General features: G+C 40.6%; 1 protein-coding gene across 6 annotated transcripts; it reads left to right on the forward strand.

The window, feature by feature from the left end:
• Window positions 1-1224: 1224 nt before the first annotated feature.
• On the forward strand, window positions 1225-26781 carry SPART (spartin). 6 transcript variants are annotated; one of them, XM_045015727.1, is made up of 11 exons: window positions 1227-1460; window positions 6746-6857; window positions 8173-9005; window positions 10165-10362; window positions 11342-11446; window positions 15571-15700; window positions 17509-17703; window positions 19703-19861; window positions 19960-20050; window positions 22882-22942; window positions 24887-25022. In XM_045015727.1, exons 3-10 carry the CDS (start codon window positions 8175-8177, stop codon window positions 22940-22942), a joined length of 1770 nt encoding a protein of 589 aa, XP_044871662.1. In that variant the 5' UTR covers window positions 1227-1460; window positions 6746-6857; window positions 8173-8174; the 3' UTR covers window positions 24887-25022. The 6 variants fall into 6 exon arrangements, 5 of the variants coding, with proteins under 5 accessions (XP_044871676.1, XP_044871667.1, XP_044871654.1 ...); XR_006579138.1 differs by lacking the exon at window positions 22882-22942 and adding an exon at window positions 26548-26781 and having other exon boundaries at window positions 24887-25151; XM_045015741.1 differs by lacking the exon at window positions 19703-19861 and having other exon boundaries at window positions 1225-1460.
• The last annotated feature ends 126 nt before the right edge of the window (window positions 26782-26907 follow it).

The raw sequence follows: 26907 nt of genomic DNA on the forward strand, positions 1-26907 counted from the left end.
AGATTTGGGCTTCTAGTTTAACCCATTCAGGGACAAGATGGCAGTAAAACAAGGAACCACGGGCTTAGCATAGGAATTTTTAAAATACACACACTTTACTCTTAAAAACCACAAGAGAGCTACAGATCTTAGGAAAACAACTGCTGAATGCAATTCCTCTCTGTCTTCACTACCTCTGTGAGTCTTGGGTTGGTCCAGTTCCTGTAGGCCATACAACCCTTCTGGCCTTCTTGGCCTACCCATCCTGCTTCTGGAAATTAAAAAGCTTCTGTGCAGAGAGTTGTTCAAAATCAATAGCCCTGATGGTAGAAAACCTATGAACCATTTAGTGTTGAAGGCTCTTGATTGGTCTGACACAGCTTCCCAGACATAGTCTGTCCACTAGCTATAAAGTTCCTGCTACAGAATGAATGCACAAAGCCACATTAAAGATTACATTCAAAATGGAATTTGAAATACAACACAGCATTCACAAACCTAAACGGAATTCATAAGTTGACAGAGACAAATTGTAATGATCAGCGTAGACAACCCCTCCACCAACAGATGGTGTAGTATTTTGGGGGAAAGTCTTGCCTGTGGTGCTGGAATTATTCCAATAAATCCCTGTGATTTCTATAAGGAAGTATTATAATATCCCCCATAGTGTCACAATCACCACATTGTGTTGTAGTGCCATGAAGATTTGTTGTATGGCACTATGCCCTTGTGTTGTGCTGAGATTGATGTTTGACACAGCAGGATGATCTCTGTGACTGTTCTGTGTCAACTACCCTGATCTGAAGAGACGACGGCTGAATTTGTCCCTTTGAACGAAACTCACTGAAGTTGATAACTGCTTAGTTACCTAGCACAGAAAATTTCATGGGAAGTTTCACGATCACAAAACACAAATGGGGAGGTGTGAAGTATCAGACATAACCACAAACAAGGATACGCTCTTGTGTATCACTTCCATCCTTGCACAGATTCAACATGTGAACCCCAACAATCCCTCCCAGCCTTTCAACAGAACCTGCAATAGCGTTTCAGTGCCACACGGCTCTGACACCACACAACGCTGTCGTCTCCTGTTGTGACGACATCCGATTGTCCTGTGATGTCACTGCAGCGGCAACACCATGCCCTGCGGTTGTGAGGCAGTGATGTCACAAAGCAGTGTGACGTCATGCCAGATGATACCACATGCACGCGGCAGCCCGGGCTCGCCTGCCACACCCCGATGGCGACCACACTCGTGACAGCCCGGGCCCGCGCCGCGGCGGCGCAGCCTCGCGCCGGGCTGGGGGGCGGGGGGGGAGCGCAGCGCGTGCAGAGGGCGCGCCCTGCTCAGCGCCCAAAAGCCTCCGCGTGAGGGACGGGAACAGCTGACAGGCGGTCACGTGGTTCTCAGGGCAGCTGGGATCGCTGCGATAGTGGCGCAGAGGGGGCAGGTTGCCGGCGGGCGGCTCCGGTTCCGTGTGAGTGCCGGGTTCGGGCGGGGCAAGGGGCGAGCCCGCCTGCGGGTGGGGAGCGGGGGAAGGGGCCTGTGTGCCTGGCTGGGCTGGGGAGACTCCCTGGTGTTGTGGGGCTGGTGCGGCGTCAGTTTCTTCCCTCTTCCCCCCCCCCCCCGTCGTTCTCTGTCAGTTGTGGGGTCTCCTCCCTGGGCAGACCCTGCATTTGTTTATGGGAGGCGGTTTCTAGCTGAGACCCCAGTGGAGCTGGAGGTTACTCCCCCCACATTTGTGAGGCGGGAGTTGGGAGCCCCTAGGTGCCATTGGGGTCACGGACCAGCTCCCTCCTGCTGACTTGTCACCCCTCCACTGCCAGCCCCAGTACACACGGATTAACATTGGAAGTGGTAGGCACACCCACCCAGAGACTTGTGGCGGTGGTCACCTATTTTATAAACATCAGGACAACCAACTGGTACCTGACCCCACGCATCACAAAACAAATCTGCAAGTCACTTTATTAACTGACCTTGCCAACATTTTTATTGACTTGAAACACAGAACAAAAAGTTAATAAAACCAATTATATATTAAAAAAAAAACCCCAGAGTACAGGAAAATTTAAAGTAACTTTGAAGTTGTACAGTTTCTGTTTGTGTAACACAGGTTCATTTTTTAGCTTTTTCACCCATTCCCAAAAGGTCTGCAGATACAACTGACATGTTTAAAAGTACCTGTATGATTTGGAAATTTATACCAGAATAATGAAACAATCGTTTAGAAAAATAATCTTGTAGTTTTACTTACACAGCACAGGTCTTAAATTCCCCTCTAATACTGATCCCTTGTTTTGGCTTAAGTGACTTTGCCAGACTTTTCTCCTAAGCGTTCCCACGGGAGTTGTGATGCCTCGGCAATGCAGAAAGCCAAGTTATCCAAAGCTGGGTACCCCAAAATTAGTGAACACTTCTGAAAACTTGACTGTATACACTTCTGCTTTAGTAATAATGGGAATAGTAAAATTGATCTACCTCATGTAGGTGTTGGGAGTATATTAGTACTGAATTGCATTGACCCATAGAGATGATTGAAAATCTAAGGTCTGTACCAGCTGTGTTAAATATGTTTTTCAGGGCTATCAGACTGACACTGAATGAATAGAGTATTTCACTGAAACACAGTAAGTTTACCTATGAAGCTGTAGCTCATTTTAGTTATCTAGAATGAAAGCGCTTCTCAGAATAGTTTGGTTTTTGAATTTTTTTTTTTTTTAAGAACTGTGCTTTGCAGTTTGGAGTGGGAGTAGTTCATATCTATCTGTCAGACTTGCTGCTAATAAAAGAGAGAAGATTAATGATGTTTGTTCTGTAACTTCTTTCCATGATGATAGCCAAATCTGATGGCAATTTTTTATATCGGGCTCAGTTTACTTTGTAATTACCCAACTTGTAGGTAATTGGGGTGTCAGACCTACTAAAGGCAGTGCAGATGAAGTCAAGTGAGTCATGTCGTTATTGGTTCTATGGCTTTAATCCCCCCCCCCCCCTTTTTTTTAAGGAAATATCAAATGGCGATGGACTGGGATTTAAAAGCCTCCTAGAAATAGTATGTTTTGAGGAGGAATTGGGAGGAAAGGGTGGAGCTATGGCCCCCTGGGTCAGGAGAGAATTCCAGGTAATGGGACAGTATGGGGAAAAGCCTGGAGAACAGGAGTAGTAGGACCCAAGGGGTGTATTAGTCATCATGCTGCTTGGGTGGAATGTGGGGGTTGGGAGGGAGGTGGTGTAAGGAAATTATTTAAGCATGAGCCACCTTGTAAACTGTTAGATGTCAATTGTATTGGAAGCCTTAAAGTTTGTATTTATATGATCATAAGAATTACCATATCCAGTCAGTCCAGTGGTCCATCTTGTCCAGTCCCTGACAGTGTCTAGTCTTAGAAGCTTCAGAGGAAGATGAAAGAAATCCTACAATGGACAGTTAAAGTTTAACCTGCTCATAGGAAAAGTTTCTTCCTTGCCCCTGTGAGTTAGTGATCAGTTTATACCTTGGAACACGAGGGTTTAAATCCCTTATTAACTGTCTGCCTAATGTAATTGTGTCTAATGGCCTGTCTAATGTAAAACTGGATATTCCATTACAGAATGGACTAAAACTTTTTTGAATCTTACTAACCTCTTGGCTTCAAAGATAACATAAAGAATGACTCTACTGTGTCAGACGATTCAGCAGGAATGAACAGAACAGGGAAATTATCAAGTAATCCATCCCCTATTGTCCAGACCCAACTTCTGGTAGTCAGACGTGTAGGGGCACCCACAGTATGGGTTTGTGTCCCTGACCATCTTGGCTAATAGCCATTAATGAATTTACCTAATTCTTTTTTTGAATTCAGTTAGTCTTTTGGCCTTCATAACCACCACTAGCAATGAATTCCACAGATTGATTGTGCATTGTGTGAAGAAGTTCTTCCATATGTTTGTTTTAAACCTGCTTTCTAATTCTAATATTTTTTTGAGGTAGGGCAACCAGAATTACGTGCAATATTCAAGGTGTGGGTGTACTATGGATTTATATAGTGGCGTGATATTTTTCTGTCTTATCTGTCCCTTTCCTAATGTTTTCTAACATTGTGTTAGCTTTTTTTTGACTACCATTGCACTCTGAGCAGATGTTTTCAGAGAACTATCCACAGTGACTCCAGGATCTCTTTCTTGAGTGGTAACAGCAAATTTAGACCCCATCATTTTGTATATATAGTTGGAATAATGTTTAACAGGGATATCTTCTGATAATTAACTCCATGTATTAATTGTGCACTGCTTAAAAATATTTTTTTATTATCAGTTTTAAGTTTGTTGCTCCAGGGAGGTTGTGTAACAGTTGTTGGGTACTAGGTTAGGATCTAGGGAGATCCCCTAGATTCAATTCCGTGCTCCACCACAGACTTTTGGTGTGACCTTGGTCAAGTCACTTAATTTCTTTGTGGTTCATTTTCCCCATCTGTAAAACGAAGATAATAGCATTTTCCTACATCACAACGGTGTTGTGAGAATAAATATATTAAAGATTGTGGGGTGCTCAGATACTGTGGTGATAAGTATGTGTGATAGATAGTCAGACCTGGCCTCATATGAGCAGGTTATTCCTTAAGTTAGCTGCCTTCCAATTTCATTGAATGTTTCTTATATTATGAGAGAGTAAACAGAAGCACCTGATTTTTACCTTCTCTATAATACTAATTATTTTAAATATCTCTATCATATCCCCATTTACTCATTTTCCTCTTTAAACAGGCCCAATCTTTTCAGTATTTCCTTCCATGGAAGCTTTTCCATATATCTTCATGAATAAATCTCTGGCCCAAATTAACCATCTTCTTACAAAAACTTAACTCCCTTGTCAGCAAAGTGAAAATGAAATAGTCATCCTAAGGAAATTGGATCCCATTCCTCAAAATGATTTTTAGTTCATGCTTAGTTTAAAGTTTAAAATCCAAACTGTTTACTAGACCCACCTACTAGATTGAGGTATCATATTGGGGATGGTTTTTAAATGATTTTAAGCACACAGTAAGATGCAGACTTCCTGAGATAGACAGACAGTGTATATGTACACTAAATTGTATCCTTTGGACTTATCATGATATTTCTAGCAAGTCTTCATTTTGTTTGTCTAATCTCTGAATTTCTCCCTCCTCAAACTACCTAAAATGGCTTCAGAAGGTGTCCAGCAGAATGGCTTTCCACTGAGCCTCTGGTGCCCCCAGTTCCATATTGTGTGGCTGCACACCAGAGAATGCACTGCTGCCAACAATAGATTCAAAATATAAAATCAATTGGCTATTCACATTAACACCATGAATAAAACATTTCTAACTAGTATCACAGTGTGTGGCACTAGTTGGAATCACTGAGCCTGCTGTTGCAGCCCTGTTGCTGCACAAGTATGTGCATCAGCTGCTGTGTAAACTGCTTGTGCTGACATTGCAGTTTTTCTTGCAGATCTCTTTGCAATAAAGGGGCAGCAGTAGCAGTAGTGTTCTGGTGCTAGTGCTGTACTCATATAGACAAGTTAGGGAGCTGATAATGAATAATATAATCCAATTTTTTTTTAATTTCAGTTTAACTACTGCTTCGGGATTATATTTTATGCCTTTTCTCAGTTAAAAATCATTAGCATAAAAGAGAAAAGTGAAAACTGAAAGATACACAAAAAATCTCATAACAGGCTGTGGCCCTGCATGTGAATCCACTCAGTCATTCTCACATGGAACCCCACTGACCTCAGAATGGGTCTCATTGTAAAATCAGAGGCACAGTCACTACAAATTTAAAACAAATTTTTAAATTTTGACCTAAAGGAAACCAAACATCCTTGTGTGCAATTTCTCTCCCTCCATTCCATCCTCCCATTCATTTCCTTTGTTGTCCCCCTTCTGCCAGTCTCCTGATCTGTTCCCTCTCCCTTCACTCATGGTGGATTTAAATCAGCAAGCAGAAAACATTTTATTTAAATGATTATAATTGTTTCCAGGGTGATCAGATGTTAAGGGGGAAATATCGGGACCACCGCAGGGAGGGCATGTGTATGGGTTTTGTTTAATTTAAAACCACTCACCCATCCGGGAGTTCGGCAGCAATTCGGCGGAGAGCCCTTCAGTCGCGGACGGTCTTCGGCGGTATTTTGGCGGTGGGTGCTTCTGTCTTTGACGGCAAGGTTTATTACCCGCTGCCAAAATACCGCCGGAGACCGTCCGCGACTGAAGGGCTCTCTGCTGAATTGCCGCCAAAGACCAGGAAACAAAATATCAGGACAAATAGCATCCCGACCATGCTCTGGTCGGGACGTGGGACAAACTCCTCAAAATTGGGACAGTCGATGTCTGGTCACTCTAATTGTTTCCCATTTGTATTTTAAATTATTTTTCCAAAGAAAAGTTCATTGTCACTGGTTGATATAACCATTAAAACATATTGATTTGATTATTCAAACTAACTGTAGCCTGGATGCTAGATGTGGTACTTTTTTGCTAACCAGGAGGATAAATTACAACTATATACATTTATTTAAGCAATTACATAGCTTAATTTAGATTCTTATTTCTGTTATTTTTTTCATTATATTAAAATGGTGCATCTTGTATTTCTTATTTACTAGATAACAAACTTTTTATTCGTGACTTGTGTCCAGCTGAATTTGGATGGAAAATGGAATTCAATTTAAAAAGCACAAACAGCATTTTGAAGTATTTTTATTGGTTGGGAAAAATCTGGTAGCTTCATTTAATCTCTAATTGTTGAAATTTACAGGAGAGGCTACACTCTGAAGAATGCTAGATGACTGAATAGTCTGCAAAACTGAAAATAAAAGTAATTAACCCAAAAGCACAACAGAAACTGAAAGACTGCCATTTGGAAAAAGGTAAACACCAATTTTTCCTCCATTATAAAGAATGAAAATGAAATAAATGACTCTTAGTGCCATATTTATAAAGCTTGACCTCAAAAGTTAAATATTCTTCCCCATAACATTTAAAAATAGTCTTTAACTCATTAAACTTTATGAGGACTCATTAATTCAGCTCATCATTTTTTATGTCTTTGAAATATTTAATAAAGTAGAGTGAGTGTAGGCCTTCACGTAAGTTGCTATCAATTCAAATTTAATTTTAAATACATTTGTTTTTAAAATAAATACTTAACATAAAATAGATTTTTAAGTAAAAATCCAAATATTTAATTAAACATATCCGGCTTGTTGCTGCTGTTAAGGCTTTTTAAGACATCCAAATGTAGTATCAGGAGTCTGTGCTCTCTCCTAGTGCTTAATTTTTAGACCAGTAATAATTGATATAGACTATTTACAATAGCAGGAACTGAAACCCAGCAGGACCCTCCAAATCTTTGAGTTCCCTGGATGATGAAGGTGCACAGCACCTTGCAAGGTCACACATTAACTAACTTAAACAGTTGATTAGTGTAAAAACTGAGCATCTAGTTACAGTATAAACAAAAACATTTTAATGTGAAGTACAAAATGAACAAATTGATCTTGTTCAGAATGTTATATCAGAATTGGACACATAAAAACTTCTTATAAAATAGGTTTAGTATACTGACAAATACTATCAGCAAGAGAAATGAAACTAGTTTTAGAAAACATACATTGCGGCTATTCAAAATATAGTGTTGCATTCTGTTTTGAGTTGCAAGTCTTTGTTTTTGTATCTTTCTGCACTTACCAAGAAGTGCTGAGTTGACATAAATTAAGGTAGGGAACCATCATAAATTTTTAGTAATGGAGGGTCTGTGCATATATATCCATTGGAAATACACTTCTGTCATTATAAAATATTCTGGAACATAAACCCTTTCCACAGCTTTTCTCTCTTTAATAACTAAACACCTCTGTGGTATAAGCTCCTCATTTGGGATTAGTCAGATCTGATTAATACAGGGTGAGAGTCCTCAATGAGTTGGAATCTTCTTTTCTAATCCAAAGGTTAACCAGAAATGTTAATAGAACAGATCAGACCCTGCACCATGCAGATAGATACTTTGGAGCTAAGACGATTTATAGTGCTCTGTAAAATTTATTATACTGGTTTGAACAAAACAAGCTTTATTTTATAGGAAGTGTCTTTTAATTGACTGCAAACAGTTCTTACTGGATGCCTATAAGGATCAGGAAGTTATGCCTACACTTAGTCATGTTAACACTGTGTTCCAATTTGCAGTCATGGAACAAGAACAGGATCCTGCTATTCTAGAAGATGCAAACATTAAAGCTATTAAAGAAGAGTTCAAGAAAGCCTTTATCTTTGTCAATAAAGGACTGAGTACAGATGAATTGGGTCAAAAGGAAGAAGCAAGGAACTACTATAAGCAAGGACTTGACCACTTGCTTAGAGGAGTTAGCATTCCATCACAAGGTCCTGAATGTACAGGATCCCAGTGGGACTCTGCCAGACAAATGCAGCAAAAGATGCAAGAGACTTTACAAAATGTTAGAACTCGGCTGAATATTCTAGAACAAAATACCCCTGCTAGGCAAACTAATGCCATCTCAATGAATGTGCCTCTAGAGGTGCCCAAGTTATACCCAGTGATTCCCACTAATGAAAAGCCAGGAAGGCCCCCTGCACCTTATTCTCTGATTCTACCATCTGGGCCTCCTGCAGCAAATGAAAATGTTGCAACTACAAGCAAAGAGCAACTTCCAGCTATGAGTCCTTCATCTCCAACAGCTCACTCTCTACCACATGAAGCTCCTCCTGTGTATACCCCTCAAGCTACTGATGGACACTATACCGTATCTTACGGTACAGACTCTGGGGAGTTTTCATCAGTTGGAGAGGACTACTACACAAAATGTACTCAGCCACCTCCCCTTGAAAGTCTAGGAGTAGATGCAGATGAACTGATCCTGATTCCCCAAGGAGTACAGATATTCTTTGTGAGTCCTGATGGGCAGGTTAGTGCTCCTTCGTATCCTGGATACCTGCGCATTGTGAAGTTCTTGGACACTGATGGTGCAATGGCCCAGAATCGTCCCCCTGCATTTCTTCAGGTAACAGTTGGTGTGGTGTCTAACTTTAGAATACATTGTGTCTGTTACCATTTTTTGCATACGTGCTAGAACTTTGTAATCTGAGCCATTTGGGCTCCTGCACTTCTGAGCCAAAACCTGCTTCTCTTGTGTTACTTTGAAAGAACCTGTAGCTAGTGAAGGAGTAGTTCTCTGTACATTTATTGTATGCATAGATGCCACTAAAACATGCTGTTGTGTCTGTGAAGAAATAGCTCTTTTGTCTGAGAGTTCCAGAACACCAGGTGTTTCAATGGATTGCTTTTTTGGAGTGGGTTGGCTTTTAACACTTTTTTGATTTTATAGAACTCGTTTTCTCTTTCCTCAGATAAATTTGACCTATTGAATGATATATTGCCATTAACTGAATCTGTGTATAAAGGGTCAGTTTAAAATGGACTTAAATACTTAACTTTCTAGCTGACCATGCCAGTATGGTTTACTTGGATAACCACAGTTCTGAATCTGTGGTGTATGTCCAACCTACTTATGTAAACTAGGGATGGAACAGACTTTTTAGGTTATCTAGTCCATCTTCTTGCCAGTGCAGCATTGTTTCCTTGTGTACATTTAGTACTGTTTTTCCAGCCTGGTTTCCAACTTCAGTCTCTTCTTTTTGAGAGCTTGTTTGTTTGGATCTTCTTATCCTTGCCTACAAGGGGGACGTATTCCCACCACTGGTTCAGCTCCACAAGTGTTAGCAGCACTAGAAGCTCTAGATAGCTCATTGGCAGCCATGCCCATTCTTTACACTGTGCCATGTAAACCTGCTCTGAGTGGAGCAGAATGGCATATGGACTGTAAATCTAGCACCTGTTTGGCATTAGGCTCCCTCTACTGCTGAAGCTGGGTTTCCTGGGTCTCAGTAAAAGGCTGATATGCTGTATGATAGCCCTGTGAAAGTGAATTTTATTTGTTCCTTATTTAACTTTGGTGGCAGTCTATTGGGACTGATGTATCCCAACAATACACTTTTCAGGATCATTTGAGGCTTTTTTTTTTTAATAAAATGACATGGCAACCTTCGAATCTGTGATGCTAATCTGTACAGATACTTTACCCTTCAACTGACCTTACTTTTGGCATATTGAAAGAGCATGATTCTTTAATTTATACAAATAAATGTATTTGTCATTTTCAGGTTTGTGATTGGCTGTATCCTCTTATGTGCAACCAGTCTCCTGTTCTGTGCTGTAATACTGGAGTCTACATGTTCCCAGATTTGATGTCGCAGGTGCCAGGATCCCACGTGGGAGTAGTGCTATCTTCAGAACTCCCAGCAGCTGACAGAGAGCTTTTTGAAGATCTGTTAAAACAGATGTCTGACCTCAGAGTCCAGGTAAATTCTAGGGCAATAGTTTTAAACCAAGGATAAAAGATGCAACAAATTGTAACTGCATAACAGGCATAACTTTGGGGTCTTACATAAGAGTGATCTGGATCACTTGGTAAGCTGGGCAGAGTAATATGCATTTTAATACAGCCACATACAAAGGTAATACGTTTAGAAAAAATTATTGGAGGCAGTATTTAAGGATGGGGGGGACTAGATCATGGAAAGCAGTGAGTTCCCAAAAAAGGCTAATATGAGTCTCCAGGGAAATATTGAGTAGAAGGGCACTATTATCTAGCAGTGGTGAGACCATTGCTTGACTACTGTGTCCAGTTCGAGTAGAACTTCAAAAATGATTAGACCTGGAAAGCATGCTTGAACAGAAGAGTTCTAAAGAGCTGAATCTACTTAGCTTACTGCAGAGAAGGTTAAGAGGTCACTTGACCAGTCTATAAGCACCTACACAGGGAAAAGATATTAGAGGACTCCTTTTTTAATTTAGCAGACAAAAGAATAACAAGATCCAGTGGCTTGAAGTTAGAAAAATTCTAATTTGAAATAAGATGATTTTTAGCAGTGAGGGTAATTAAGCATTGGTAAATCCATCATCACTTAAAGGCTGTAAATCAAGACTGGTTGCCTTTCTAAAAGATATGCTCTTCTTCTTTTACCGCCAAAACTCAAACTCAGTAGTGTTCATGAAGGACCCAGTCCTGCAGTGTTATGTCCAGGGAGCCCCCTTTGGCCAATGTAAAATCCTGTTAACCTCAGTGCAGCACTATGTTGGCGCAGGATCCTGTATACAAGGCATTGCAGGATTGAGGCATTACTTAGCAGGGAAAAATAACTTCCTCCAGTACAGGAATTACTTGATGAAATTCTCTGGTCTGTGTTATGCAGCAGTTCAGACTAGATGTTCATAGTGGTCCTTTAATGGCCTTAAAATTCCATGAATCTATTAATTTGCCCTGATATGATGATACAGGTGCCAAGATCCCATGAGGGAGTAGGATTATCTTCAGAACTTGCAGCAGCTGACAGAGAACATTATGAGGATATGTTAAAACAGATGTCTGACCTCAGAGTCCAGGTAAATTCTAGGGCAGTGATTTTAAACCAATGATAAAAGATGCAAATTGTCATTGAGTAACAAGTGTAACTTTATAGTGTTTAAAACTCTCAAATTGGCTTCTATGGTAGCCTGTGGTGGTGGAGTGCTCTGCAACAAAGGAAATGCAAAGGTGAATTCTGGTTCTGGTCTCGTCCCTTAATCTAAAAGGGTTTTGAAATGCTGCAGAGTTTACCCCTTGGGAGGGAGTTGCTTCTAGTTAAGAAAACATCCCAACCCCATTCTGTAATCAGTATGCTTGTGATTACATGATAGCATTGAGCACCAGCTCAACAATATTTGCTAGAAGGATGCTGGCAACAATGAGCGGGGGAAATTCCCAAGGTTCTGCTGTGGATTATTACTTGTTTAGTGCTGACAGTGAGTCAGCCTGCTTGGATTCAAAGGACCTCTGGAGAAGAGGATGAGTGGGGAAATATTTTAGGAATTTTAAAGAAATATGACATAACTTATTAAAAATATCACAGTTAAGAAAGAGGAAATAGATTCCCTCAATTATAATGTGTTCTATGTAGAACCCCATTTACTGTAGTTTAATTTTTCTCAAAATTGTCAGCCTTCTAACAAGTATTTCTATAAAGGTTCTAATTTTGGTAGAACCAGCTGCCAGATGTCTGTAAACTCAAAATATGTTACCAAATTGTTGTTTTTTGCTCTGGAGAGTAATGTATATTTAGTGCCTACAACAGGGGTCGGCAACCTTTCAGCAGTGGTGTGCCGAGTCTTCATTTAGTCACTCTGATTTAAGGTTTCATGTGCCGGTCATACATTTTAACATTTTTAGCAGGTTTCTTTCTATAAGTCTTTACATACAACAATAGTTTAGTTATATAGTAAAGTGAATAAGGTTTTTAAAATGTTTTAAGAAGCTTCATTTAAAATTAAATTAAAATGCAGAGCCCCCCCCCCCCCCCAGACCGGTAGCCAGGGCCTGGGCAGTGTGAGTGCCACTGAAAATCAGCTCACGTGCCGCCTTTGGCACGCGTGCCATAGGTTGCTTACCCCTGGCCTACAATATGCTTAGCACTGTGCAATACATACAAATAGTTAGTCAGTCCCTGTTCTGAAGAACTTGTCTAACGGAATGGCATGCAAAACATGGGAGGATGACTTAAAAGGTAAAATGCAACAAAACACTGACTTTTCATCTTTTTAATTAGAAAGTCACTACTTCTGTGACACGAAAGTAGTAGGTGTGGTGGCTTGGCAAATTGTGAAGGCATTCCTTCCTTAGGGAGCAACATAGAGAAATGCATGGGAAAGGGTTTGGAAGGAGACAAATGGGACATGAAGCCTGGTGTAAATCAAAAGGGAAACACAGCAAGAGACAGATCTGAGATGTAGGCAGATTCATGAAGGGATATTTCCTCTTGGAATAACATGTATATTTGGATTCAGTAATTTTTGATTTGCAAACATTCAGTATTTATTAGGAAAGTAAAACTTTTTTTTTCTTTTTTCAAGTACTTCATAAGCTGGTGGTCTTGATTTAATACTAAAAATATATGGTATTCACTATATATTATGTATTTGCCAGGGGTATTTTTTATCATCAGTGTCCATGATCAGTAAATCCCACTCCCTGACCTTGCAAAATACTTTCTCCCTTCCTCTTTCTACTAACCAAGTCACCTAATGTTTGTTGTTGAGAGAATCCACTTGAGACTCTTATAATAAAATCATGGAAGAGTTGTATTTCTTGGCTTTCTGTAATGACTGGCTGATCATACTTAGAACTTTGATAGCTCATAAGTTATTTCTTTCATTGAGGAGACAGTGCTTTTCAATTTCAAGAATTCTGAGCAATATGCTGAAATAGGATTTAATTGTGAAGCTTTTCTTAGAAGAGCATTTATCTTTAAAGTTGCTCTGTGTTGGCAACCAACTGTTAAGACCATTTTAAAGTGTTTTATCAAATCCAAAATAAACATTAATACTGCCTTGTCTAATTTTAAAAGATTCTAGAAATCATCATCTAAACTTTTTAGTGGCATTTATGAAGTATGTGTGTGGGGGGAAGCATTACAGAGCCTTGTTTGTTGGCTTCTGAATGTTAAGCTAAATTGTTATTCCCCTTCCCCCCCCTTTTTTTTTTTTTAAATACAGTACTGATGAGGACATAATTAGTAACTATATGTCATGTCTAACAAAAATGACATGAGTTTTACTCTATATTGCAAAAACAATCTATTTTTGCTTTATAATGACCCACTTAAGGAGCTTAGTGTGGAGGATTAGTCAATGATACAGCTGGACCCAGATAAGTTACTTTATAGTTTGTATGTGTTAAGGATTTTTATCTAACAGGTATTTTAATTGTTTACATACAAGACAGTGTACACATTCAAAAACGGGATCCTATACTGTTATCAAACAATAATTGGTCATTTTCTTGGTGTTGTGACTAATATACTAAAGTCACTGACATGAGAATAGTAGGGCAATACTGGAGGCGAGTCTCTGCATGCAAATCATACAGACTGCGTTGCAGTGTTCATCTTCCAGTAGCGTGTTATTTAGTATCTCTGGCTGTTCAACAAAAAACTAAGAGCTCATCTATTTTTGGACTTCCTCTCTGTTCACTTTTCTCCTACTGTAACAGTCCTGTTCCATGCCCCCATTTTACTTTATTTTCTGAAAATATTTATTGAAATACACTTCCTCAGATTCTCCTGTCTAGTATTATTCTGTTTTGTATTTTTGTGCCTTATTTGATATCTGTTCCGGGATGGTAATTATAACCATTCTTTTCCATTGGTCCTAGACAAATCTTCTTTTTTTCTTTCAGAACTTTAACCAATCTTCTCTTCACCTCTATAGATTACTTCTAGCTAAAGAAGGCAGAGAAAATTAAGGCGAGGTTTTAACTCTACTTAATTTTAACAGTAAATAATACTAGTACAAGTTAAATACCAGGAGGGTCAAAGTAAAGTCCATTACATACTAAAATCATATTAATGGGGATAGTTCAGTGGTTTGAGCATTGGCCTACCAAACCCAGGGTTGTGAGTTCAATTCTTGAGGGGGCCATTTAGGGGTCTAGAGCAAAAATCTGTCTGGGGATTCTTCCTGCTCAAAGCAGGTTGGACTAGATGACCTCCTGAGGTCCCTTCCAACCCTGATATTCTATGATTCTAATCCTATTAATTGCAACAAAATTGCTTTATGAAAAATAGTAGCCAGTCCGGTCTTTGCCACTGCTACCTCTGAGTGATTGACAAACGTTGCAGTCTAATCCAAAGGCTTTAGAATGTTAGAGATAAAGGCAGGTAAAGCAGCCCCCCTTGGCCTGAAGAGAAGGCGGCATCATATACCACTCTGTAGTGTTCCTGGCTGTGCCAGTCTGTAAATGGTCCAGCAGCTCATGGCATGAATAAATTTCCTTTTATTTATAAATTTGGGAGGGGAAGAGAAGAGGGAGCAAATTCCCAGCAAAGCTGTGTTTGTTGCAGCTGGAGACTCTGGGCAAAGAGAGAACAGATGGGGCTGCAGTTCCCATGCTGAACAGCAGCAAAGCATTGTCTTCCCTCTTAAAAATAAAATGGAAAGATGGACGTGTTTCTATTTTTTCTTACATTAAACCCCAAAAATAGAGTTCTCGGCTCTGTTAATTGGCCAAACACTCCTGTTAGTAAGTAAGTTTCCACTCTAATTAGACCAAAAAGTCTACAATTTTTGTTTTAAAAGTTTCTAAAAAAAAAAATATTGCTGTGAAAAAGTCACTGAATCTCTTCCTTGTCCCAAAGCAACACACAGGCTTTCATCTATTCTCTGCTAATTTATCTCAGAAATAAGTAACTTTAATCCCAAGTTTTTAAAGATATCTAGACATTGCTCTGTGTGTTGCAATGCCTAAGTCTCCTTAAAAGGTCACCAGGATGTAGGAGCCTGTCACTTTTGAAAATGAGGCTTTGGCTCTTAAGTCACTTCAGCTTTATAACACTGAGTGGAGTAACACCTAAATACCTTTTAAAAATCTTGATCTCAGCTACTGTGATTAATGGAGACCATCTAAGTACCTAAATAAGATAACTTGGTAGCTTGCTAAATACTTTGTTTTCATGAATGTGTATTTCATCCCTTAGCCTTTGGAAGCTTCAAATGATGTGATTAACCTGGCCCAGACTGTACGCATCCAACCAGAGCCTGAAGGAGGCGAGAGAGAAAGAGAGTTACCTGAGTGGAGTGAGAAAGTAGCCCATGGAATCTTGTCAGGTACTACCAGAATCAGGGATTTGTTTAATATAATTGTCCTGCTAGTAGTGTTTAAACACTATATTTTGATTTAAAGGCATTGTTGCTGATGAACATTTTGTGGGGCAGGGGAGCTAGATCCACAAAGATTACTTAAGCTCTGTTGCAATGTCCGACTTCAGGCACTAGCCACCTAGTTGAATCCATAGCTTTGAGTAAGGCACCTAGATTTCCTGTACAGTGCATGGGGAGAGGTAGATGCCTAAAAATTGGGATTCACTATAGATAGCACAGAGTTGGGGAGCCACCTAAACTAGCTAATAGGAAATTGGAGGAGGGGGGTATGACCTCAGTCAAGCTCATTAAAGGGAGTTGGGCACTTAAGTCTGAGTTAGAGGGAGGCGCCTCCCTTCACTCAGGATTCACAGCCTTGAATTCTCTCTTGGACATAGGATTGACCTGGCCTAGGCATCCTCCTCATAAAAACAGAGGAGAAGGTGATGACCTCTCCCTCCTTACACCCAATAGCCAGGTGGTTAGAGCACCCACCAAGTTCAGTGCCCACTCTGCCTAACTGGAGCAGAGACTTGAACCCTGGTCTTCCACCTCCCCAGGTGAGTGCCCTAATCACTGGGCTGTAGAGTCGATCTCTCTCTGACCCAACGAATATTTATTTTATACAAAGTGGAACAGCTGCAGAAGCTGAGAGCACCCCACTCCAGACTACTGCATAGCCAAGTGGTTAGGGCACACACCTGAGAGCAGGGGGACCTGGGTTACAGTCCCTGCTCCTCTCTGGCAGAGTGGGGATTTTAACCTGGGTCTCCCATATCCTGAGTGAGTGCTCTAACCACTCAGATATACAGTATAAGAGGGGCACCACCATCTCCACTGTTTTTGTGTGGGGCCTGATCCAGTAAGCATGCCCTAAAACTGTCTGTCTCTGAGGTGAGATTGGTGGGGAACACCTAATCTGAGATCCCACCATGAGTTAGGCACCTGCTGTCAGGATTTAGACAGCTGTGTGCATGCCAACCACCAGCAGAAACTTAGACCCCTACAGGGTTAGATGGTATCTGAGTGGAGGTTCTGAGAATCTAAATGTTGGACTTAAGTGCCTAAATCCCTTTGTGGATCTAGCCCTGAATGATTCAAGCCACTGAAATGAAACTGTTTTAGTCCTTTATGATTATATTAGAAAAAACAGGCATCTGATCTTTAAAGAAAAGATAAGCATTCTGTAATGGTTCTGTCCTCCAGGTATGCAGTGACAGAAGAATAAATTTGTCTGTTATAGAATCCTGTTTCCAGTACATTAGGCCTGCATTTCTTGTACTGTGCTTGCTTGTGGGCTAATGGGGGCAAACTGAGCTGCCCTTGAATGACTGACTCAGTACTGCTTTTTCTAAGAGTGCAGAGAGTAGTTGTGGGTAACTGTTCCTGTGCTCCCAGAGTTCTCTCCTGCTGATCACACCTCCTGTTCAGTGTGTGACGCTGGTGGGAGGGTTAATGAATGCTAATGACACTCAGCTCTCTCTGTCTCTTACTTAACCATGCTGGAGCAGGGTCTATATCATGAAATTGAGGCTTGGATGAGGGTTAGCTAGGTGTGACTGAAATCGGACAAGTTGGAGATAATGTGGTGGTTGGAGGCAGCAGAAAGAAGAGTTGTGGAAATTCATTTGTGCTAGCACCTCAGACTGAGGAAGTACATCTGCCATTTGTAATACACGTGTGTAATTTAGGTATGTTAGGAGGGAGGAGAAAATACTGCCAGAAGTCCAGTCTGTAAATACTACACATCATAAGTTAATTAATTTGTTTTGAAGGAGCATCCTGGTTGAGTTGGGGTTTGGTCAAGGGAGCAGAATATACTGGCAAAGCAATCCACAAAGGAGCTTCCAAATTGCGAGAACACATTCAGCCAGAAGAAAAACCGTTGGAAGTAAATCCAACTGTAGCAAAGGGGCTTCATGTAGCAAAACAAGCAACTGGAGGAGCTGTAAAAGTCAGCCGGTTTTTGGGTAAGATGTTCTGCATCTGAATTCTGCAAAAAGATGTTGTGTTGTAGGGGTAGGCAACCTATGGCACGTGAGCCAGAGGCGGCATGCAAGCTGATTTTTTTTCAGTGGCACTCACTCTGCCCAGGTCCTGGCCACTGGCCCCGGGGGTTCTGCATTTTAATTTTAAATAAAGCTTCTTAAACATTTTAAAAACTCATTTACTCTTTATAGAAAGAGACCTTCTAAAAACGTTAAAATGTATTACTAGCACGCAAAACCTTAAATTAGAGTGAATAAATAAAGACTCGGCACACCACTTATGAAAGGTTGCTGACCCCTGTAAAATGTATTGAATGTGCAGACTGTAAACACACCCTGTTTGCTTGGGTTTCTGAAGTGCAGTAACTAGATGAGTTAATGAACTGACCTCATTTACGGATCACTTGGCTAGTCCTGCTTATCGTTAGTGTGAGATCAGAATTAGCCCCAAAGTATCATACCATATTTGGCCTTTTAGAAAGCAAGTGGTGGGTGTGTGTGTGTGTGTGTTTGTGTCCCGTGTCCGTCTCTCTTCTCCCCCCCTCCCCCAATCAAAAGATCAAGCATATTGCAGAAATCCATGAAATATATCAGAGCAATCTTACATTTATTTTAAAATGTTAGATTGGACTCTCCATGTTGAATTAAATGGCTAAAACTGACTGTTACCTTTGGTGCCAAAAGTAGCTGGTTTTATTTATTTGTTTAGTTGTTAATGTCAGTTTTTAAAGGTTATAGCTGAACTCCTCTCTTCAACCTCTACAATTATCAAAACACAGAGGTACCAGTATAGAGTGTGTGGGGTTTTTTTTTGTTTTTTGTTTTTTTTCTTCAAATCTGGGGGCTTAAAATTAGGCCTCTAACTTCATACTTGGACATTTCAATAGAAGTGGCCTAGTGTTCAGAGGTGTTGAGCAGCCCCAGTGCCTATTGATTTCATTCTCTTATTAATTATTTGCATTATTATGGTAGTGCCTATAGGGCCCAACCACAACTAGGACTCAGTGAGTTGGGTATTATAGAGTCACCTGGAGGAGCTCGTGAAAGTAAGACAGTATGTGCCCTCCTGACCAGCTTACATCTATTTAAACAAGGCAGAAAAAAGGCAAGGCGGTATTATCCCCAATTTACAGATAGGAAACTGAGTCACAGAAAGTTGCCCCAGATTGAGTTTATGGACTAGTCTACACTAGAAGTGCTACATCGGCACAGCTGCACTGTGTCTGGTGAAGATGCTCTATGCTGACAGGAGACAGCTCTAGACTACCTGCCGTATTGGTGGGTAACGATCGATTTTTCGGGGATCGATATATCACATCTCATCTAGACACCATATATCAATCCCCGAACGCGCTCCCGTCGACTCTGGAACTCCACCGGAGCGAGCGGTGGTAGCGGGGGAGCCACAGACGTCGATCCCACATGGTGAGGATGGGAGTTAAGTCGGAATAAAATACTTCGACTTCAGCTACGGTATTCCCGTAGCTGAAGCTGCATATCTTACATCGACACCCCCCCCCCAGTGTAGACCAGGCCTATGTCGATCGGAGAGCGTCTCTTGCCAACATAGTACTGTCCACACTGGTGCTTCAATCGGGGTAACTTGCCTCGCTTGGGAAAAGTGGCTTTTTCACACCCCTGAGCAACGTAAGTTATATCAACATAAGTGGTAAGTGTAGACCTGCCGTATGACAGAACTAAGAAATTAACCTAGATGTTGACTTCAAGTCCAGTGCCTTAACCACAAGATCATCCTTCCTCTTTTAATGGGAGCTGGGGCTGCTCAGCATCTCTGAAAATCAGGCCACTTCTATTTAGGTGCCTAAATATGAATTTAGAAGCCTCTTTCTCATGAACAGAATAAAATTGCAACAACTTTTTAGACTTTAATAGAACTTCTAATTCAACCAAACATTTTTCTTTCTCCATTTAACAAGAACTTTGAGACTCAATCTGAATATTTTTTTTGTGTGTGTGTTAGTTGAAGGGGTGTGTTCAATAGCAAGCAGTATTGGAAAAGAGTTAGCCCCACATGTGAAGAAGCATGGGAGCAAATTGGTTCCTGAGTCGCTTAAGAAAGACAAAGATGGAAAGTCCACTTTTGATGGTGCCATGGTTGTAGCAGCAAGTGGAATTCAAGGTAACAAAAAAAAGAATTCTAAATGCATGCTGCAAGCTACATAACTCTCTCATTTTGCAATGTGTTGGCTTAAAATAAACTGTTGATTATATTTATAGGGTTTTCAACAGTATGGCAAGGTTTGGAAAGTGCAGCAAAATGCATTGCTAATAGTGTTTCAACCGAGACTGTTCACACTGTCCAGCACAAGTAAGTTACATTTTTATCAGCTTAGTAACTGGTTTGTCTCCTACAATAAACTAGGATCATGTATGAACAATGGCCAACATATATGCCTGTTTGTTAAACTTCTAGATTTTACAAAATTATAGTAAATCTTGCTATACAGGATAAAATCTCTTTGCACTAGGTATACAGTAAATGATTTTCTTGTAAGTGAATAGTGACAGGCTTGCCCTCTACCTAAATCTGATTATTGTATATACTCGTTCATAAGCAGAATATTTTTGGTAAAAAAAGTGACACATCAAAAAGCGGGGGTTGGCTTATAAATGGGTTTACACCAAAATGTGGTGATTTTAAACTCTATGGAATCATTGAATTGAATATCTAATACATTGTCGTTTTGTTTACCTGGAGCATTCACGGGCACGGAGCCCCTCAGCTCCCTGTGGCCGCGGTTTGCCATTCCCAGCTGCGGGAAGTGATGCACCCCCATTGGCTGGGAACAGCAAACTGCGGCCACTGGGAGCTGAGGGGCTCTATGCCTATGAACGCTCCAGGTAAACAAAACGTCCCGACCCTCCAGCAGCTTACCCTGATGGCCTGGGAGCAAAAGTTTTCCAACCCCTGAAATATAGGGTCGGCTTATGAAAGGGTCATACAGGTTTTTTTTGCTATTTTTACTTATCCATCTTGTGGGGGTGGGGGGTCGGCTTATAAACGGACAGGCTAATGAACGAGTATATACAGTATGTAACTGAGTAAATGTCCCTAAGGCAGTGGGTTTTCAAACTTTTCTGGGGACCCAGTTGAAGAAACTAATGCTTGTGACCCAGCAGAGCTGGAGATGAGGGGTGTAGGAGGGGCTCAGGGCTGGGCCAAAGAGTTAGGGTGCAGGGGTGAGGGCTGTGGGGTGGGGCTGGGAATGAGGGGTTCAGGCTGTGTGTGTGGGGGGGGGTTGGGGTGTGGGAGGGGGTAAAGGCTCTGGGCTGGCGATGCAGGCTCTGGGGTGGGGCCAGGGATGAGGGGTTTGGGGTGCAGGAGGGGTTCCATGTTTGGGGGGAGGGGTGTCTCAGGGCAGGGGATTGGGGCACAGGGTTGGGGTTCAGACTTACCTTGAGCAGCTCCCCGTCAGTGGTGCAGCGGCAGGCTTCCCGCCTATTCTGGCGCCATGGACCGCGCTGTGCCACGGAAGCAGCTAGCAGCAGGTCCTGCTCCTAGGTGGAGGTACACAAGTGGCTTCACCCGACTCTTGCCCACAGGCACCTCCCCCCACAGTTCTCATTGGCCAGTTGCTGGCCAATGGGAGTGCAGAGCCGGTTCTGAGGGTGGGGCCAGTGCACGGAGCCTTGTGGCCCCGCTGGCTAGAAGCCGGACCTGCTGCTGGCCGCTTCCAGGGTACAGTGCGGTGCCTTAGTTGGGCAGCACCGCCAATGGGACTTTTAAAATCCCAGTTGGTGGTGTTGACCAGAGCAACACTGTGCCTGTCATGCCGCAACCCATTTGAAAAACACTGCCCTAATGGATTTATTTTTTTAACTCTGTGGTCTGAATTAGTACAACTTTGAGAGATGTAGGTAGAAATCCTATTCAGATTTTAATGTGTGTGTTTCAACATTATTTTTATTTAAAAAACCAACAACCCTGTCTAGCTAAAATACTTCTAACTTTGAGTCACTTCTAACTCTGGTTGAGTCTTCACTGTTTTTGTTTACCAAAGTTTAACAAAAATTCAGATGAAGATGAGATAATCTGGTGTACAAGGAAGGAGTTTCAGCTACAAGTAGGTGCAAAGGAGGACATAAAAGGGGAGTTAAGGAAACCTTAAAACATAGGCCTCAGCAGTAGAGATATTGAACAGAGCATTTAAAGTTAGGGTGGACATAAATACAGATGTTGCCAGAGACAAGTAAGAGGGGGCGGAAAGGATAGGGGGATTTAGGAGCATGTGGTACTACCGTGATGGGAAGAAAGATGATGGTAGAGATCATCTGAAGAGATGAGAAAATTACAAACTGGGAGATATGAAAAGGAATGTTGGAAAGATGATGACCTAAGGTGAAAGGGTGCAAGTGTTGATCTGGAAAACCAATACAATAGGCATGATCAGAACTGGGAGGTTCAGTAAAGGCACTTGGGTAACAATGGAGTCAGTGACAGATGATCTAGCAGCAGCCAGGTCAAAGTGGTACATGTAAATACAAACGGATCAGAAGAGCACAAAGAAGCAGGTAAGACAATGAGTAGACAAACAATATAGAATAGAGGTCACTGGTGAAAAGTTCAAGTTCTCTGCATTTCAGACTGGAGGCTGTGGATGTACTCTTGGAATACATTTTGGGGAGATGGCAAGCAGGTTGGTGATGGGTCTTTTATAGGCAGCTGCAAGAAATGCATTAAGGCTTATGGTAGGCTGGGCATAATGCCTGCAGGTGGCATGGAAAGAAGATCATTAGTCTTACACCCTGGATACAATGACATTTCAATTTTTTTTTTAAACAAGCTTTCCACTCTGTAGAATAAAGTAAGAGTACAGAAATGTGTTTATAAGTATCTGCAAGAGCTTTGGAAATATTAGCAGATATTGCTATTTGCAGATCTATAGATTAAGCATGTTTCTCAGACATGCCCAAAGGTGGGAATAATCATGTCTCATTGGGGCTTGTATTGTGTGTATGTTCCATATGTCATTTTAGAACAGTCTGACTAATCAAAACTGCATCACTGTTACCTGGCTGTCTAATGGTATCTTACGCCTAATGAACTGTCCTAATTATTTCTAATAGGAAGTGGCTGGAGGAGCTGTATTAGTACTCTGCTGCCATTTAAAATCATATTAATGTTTGTTTTTATTTTAGATATAAAAATAGGAAACATGGAGATCAGCTATCAACAGCCACTAAGAGTGACAAGCAATAAGTAACTAAATTTTGCAGTTAACTAAAACTTACAGTATTTGATAATTGAGGATTCCTCCCATCTTTTGCATTTGGCTCTATCCAAACATGTTTTAAAATCTTACAGGAGATCTTTTAAAGCTGGTTTCAGTTTAGGTGGCAGAACTGTCTTTTTCTATAAGACAACTGTAAAAATCAGCATAATGGACATTAAAGGAACACTGTCAGGTTTCCACCAAGCTACAAGTGTTCTGGACTTGAATGTAGCTGCAGAACTACTAGCTCTGTTTGGGTGCAAGTGAAGTAAGTGGCCTCTAACTACTTAGGTTCTTATACCGGTGTCCCTCATTCTATTATCTGACTGCATCTTGACACATTTAAAAACAAAAACTCTGAGGCATTCAGATTTTGAGCTGGGGTGAAGAATCAATTTATCAAATCTTGTGTGTATATAGGGCTTAGGAAGAAAGCTAAATTAACTATACACTCTGGCATTGGATGTACCATAATCAGTACAGCTACCTGTTGTAGTGATGCTGTGGCAAATTTATTTAGTGTATCAATGGAGGAAATAACTAATCAAACTGTCAAATATTTACTCCTTCTTGCTGTCAACTAATTCTGTGATCTGCAAATTAGACCATAATCATGATTAAGGCTGCTACTCTATTAACAGAGAATATTAAATACAAATATGAGGGTTTTTTTTTTCTCATTTAGTTTCAGTGCTTGGTCCAGCCCTCAGTAGACAGGGCTGCTCTTCTCATATTAGATAAGGACCCAGACTTTGGTTCTCCTAACATAATACATTACCTCCACTCTTTTAAATCTCTGAGCTCCGTCTTGCAGGAGGCTCATCCCAGATGGTGAAGCAAAAGTGGTTTAGCACTGCTGGGATTCTGGGATCACCAAGACTATTTCTGGCCTGCTCTTATTTATGCATGGCTACAATGCATCCCAAGGGGCTGTGTGGCAACTTGGAACAGCTGGATTGCTGAGTGCTCTGGCCATTCCCCTGTGCTGGTCCAATACAAGGATGTGTTATGCTGGCCCTACCTTGCTGGAGAAATTCCTAAATGGGGAGATCTGGTTGCTTACCTGCCTCCTTAGGCTATAGAAACAGTGTAAAGAGGCTGGAACACAGCCCAGGACTGAGACCTATCTTTGAGTTTGCTGGACTAATACCTCCCCTTTGCCAGGATCTTCTGATACCAGGACACTACTGACTGAGGCTTTCCAACTAGTAGTACTACTCTCTCTTCCCATTGTTCTGTCTCCAATTCATCTCACTTCCTTTTATTCACACCTGGAGGGGAACAGTCAGATTTTTCATCCCCCAATACCATTTACACCAGTGGTTCTCAAACTATTGTACTGGTTGACCCCCTTTCACATAGCAAGCCTCTGAGTGTGACCCCCCCCTTATAAATTAAAAACATTTGTTGCTTTTTATATTTAACACCATTATAAATGCTGGAGGCAAAGCAGGGTTTGGGGTGGAAGCTGACCCCCCCATGTAATAACCTCATGACCCCGTTTGAGAACCCCTGGTTTACACCTAACTCCTGGAGAAAAGAACAGGGCAGTAGTTGGTATTCTGACACTTGAAAAGAAAGTTATGGAATTAATAAACCTTGTGACAGATTAGCAGCCATAATTGATAAGAATTTTAGCAATTTTTAATTTTGATAAATATTTAAACAAAGTCTGGTCAAACTTGATCTGGGTTCTTTCATTTTCTTTGTGCTATGCATAAGCTCTTGCTTTGGGAGTGAAGATTTCAAGAGGAGTGAATTGCTACAATCCATAGGTGTAGTCTTGTGAAGACCCCCTTCTGAAACAGATTTACAACCATGTGGGCATGGGTACCAAGGGTTTGCACATCAGGAAAAGTGAATGAACAGATGACCTCACTTGTATTAAATTTTAAAATGTATTTTCATATCTACATATGATGTTTCTTAAGGTATGGGGATGATGCAGGCCATGCTACAGACAACGCTATGAATTCTGCAATCAATGTTGGTGTGACAGCATTTAACATTGACAACATTGGTATCAAAGCTATAGTGAAGAAAACTGCAAAAGAGACTGGTTATGCTGTGCTGGATGAATATAAAGTACTAGAAAAGGAGAAAAAGGATGGAAGATAAAACATTTAATTTCCCAAAGCCTTACAGTATGGATGTAACTTACTATTTTAAAGTAATGGGATAATGCTAACCTATAATGTAAGTATTTATTTTTATAACTGTCTTTACGAAAACTAATTATTTACATACTTGAGAAAACTGAAGGCATAAAACTAGTGACTTTCTCTGAGTTGAAAGTACCCTTCATTCAGCACTTCTGCATCATGTATCAGTCTGACCACTGGAAGGATATGGATTTGGAATTACATGTAGTACATTCAGGAAAAAATCATCTCCATAATCTAATTCAAAAACACTATTTTTTGAAAATATAAAATGGAACAGTACCATGAATGGAAATATGAACTTGTCTTGAGTATTTTTGTAACACTGTTTGTAAAGAAAAAGGGTTGGCACTCTGAATAAATCTAATAGGGTTTATGGTTTATTAATTCCACTTTTAATTATTATGGTTGAAATGAGTTTACCAAGGCAGAATTGTCTCCTCTAATTATATGCACTAAGATTAGTTTTGGGTTCCATTCTTTAGTTTCAAAAGATTAGAGAAATTCCTTTAGGACAGTTAACATTTAAATAGCAGCTGACCTAATAACCAAAGTCATAGTAAAAGAAATGAAAGAGAACCTCAGGTAGCCTCCCTCCTTTTAAAGTTAAATGCTTTTCAGAACAAATATTTATGTAAACCAAAGACTTAAACCACACTTTTTATTAGGGTGACAAGTACTCTCTGTACAAGAGAACCAACTCAAAAATAATCAGAGTATTCACAAGTTGGCAGTAAAAAAAAGAGAATTCAATAATTCTGTGCAATTTTTTTTCCCTTTTGGGGGTGGGTGGGTGGGAGAGAACTAATTCTGTAGTACCAAAAAAAATCAGGGTGAGACTCTAGCCAGGAAAAAATTCTTCTATAGAAAAGATTTCACTGACCTTTTACACTGCATGTGTTTCACAATCCATCTACTGTAACTGTAATGTCTTTAGAAAGATTTCTAATGTATTGTAACATTGGGTATTACTGCCCTCTAATGGAATATCAGGGTATTTGAAATGTTAAGTTTTTGTTTTCTGTCCTACTTCAGAATCTAGTATTAAATGCCAACAATTATTAAAATGAGCTTTCAGTCTTGGTAAGGGCATGACTTCATGGGCATGAACACGATGAAAAATTAAATTCTGAAAATCATCCCCATGAATGTAATATACATGCTGCTTTTGTAAGTAGTTACTTTTTGCCCACTTTCTAATCAGACATGAACTGTCCTGATGTTTCTTATAGAACAAAAAGTGTGTACAACAGCTTTGTGTAGTATACAGGACTGTGGTACATATGAAAAACTCAGGTCATTCTCTGCTACTGACTCAAAACTTCATTACTGGGCTTCACCGCTGCTATCCGTTCCAGTCTTGATTGAACCTGTAGTGGAAACAAAATGACATTTACAAACTGTCTGTCTGTCTTTCACATTAATTTCAGAAAATGACTTAACTGTGTGACTGGCTCAGATTCATGAATAAATGCAATCAAAGTCTATACTAATGGATTAATAGCTGTGCAAATACACTACCTTCTATTACATGCCTGTAGCTGGTGATGGTGAGAAGCATGAGGCCAAGAGCGTAACAACTTGACTCACAATTCTTGGAGTGTCTTGTGGAATTAAGATTATAAATAAAACTAATTGACCTGTGTGCTTAGCATTACTATGGATACAGAGCTACTGTGTGCATTTTCTGTTGTGAGAAAAGTAAAAATCTGGGATTTTTCCTAATGTGACAGTCCAGATCATAACCTTTAGCCAGGTCTACACTAGCAACTTTTACTAGTATAGCAGTG

The sequence above is a fragment of the Mauremys mutica genome, chromosome 1 (genome assembly GCF_020497125.1).
Source record: "Mauremys mutica isolate MM-2020 ecotype Southern chromosome 1, ASM2049712v1, whole genome shotgun sequence".
In the NCBI taxonomy this organism is placed as follows: domain Eukaryota; kingdom Metazoa; phylum Chordata; order Testudines; family Geoemydidae; genus Mauremys; species Mauremys mutica.

Bases quoted from the DNA above. Each gene is read 5' to 3' on its own strand.
- SPART (XM_045015711.1), top strand. From the start codon at position 8,175: ATGGAACAAGAACAGGATCCTGCTATTCTAGAAGATGCAAACATTAAA. The intron at 11,447-15,570 runs GTAAATTCTAGG...TTCATCCCTTAG, and splicing joins TGTCTGACCTCAGAGTCCAG to CCTTTGGAAGCTTCAAATGA. The intron at 19,862-19,959 runs GTAACAAAAAAA...TTATATTTATAG, and splicing joins AGCAGCAAGTGGAATTCAAG to GGTTTTCAACAGTATGGCAA.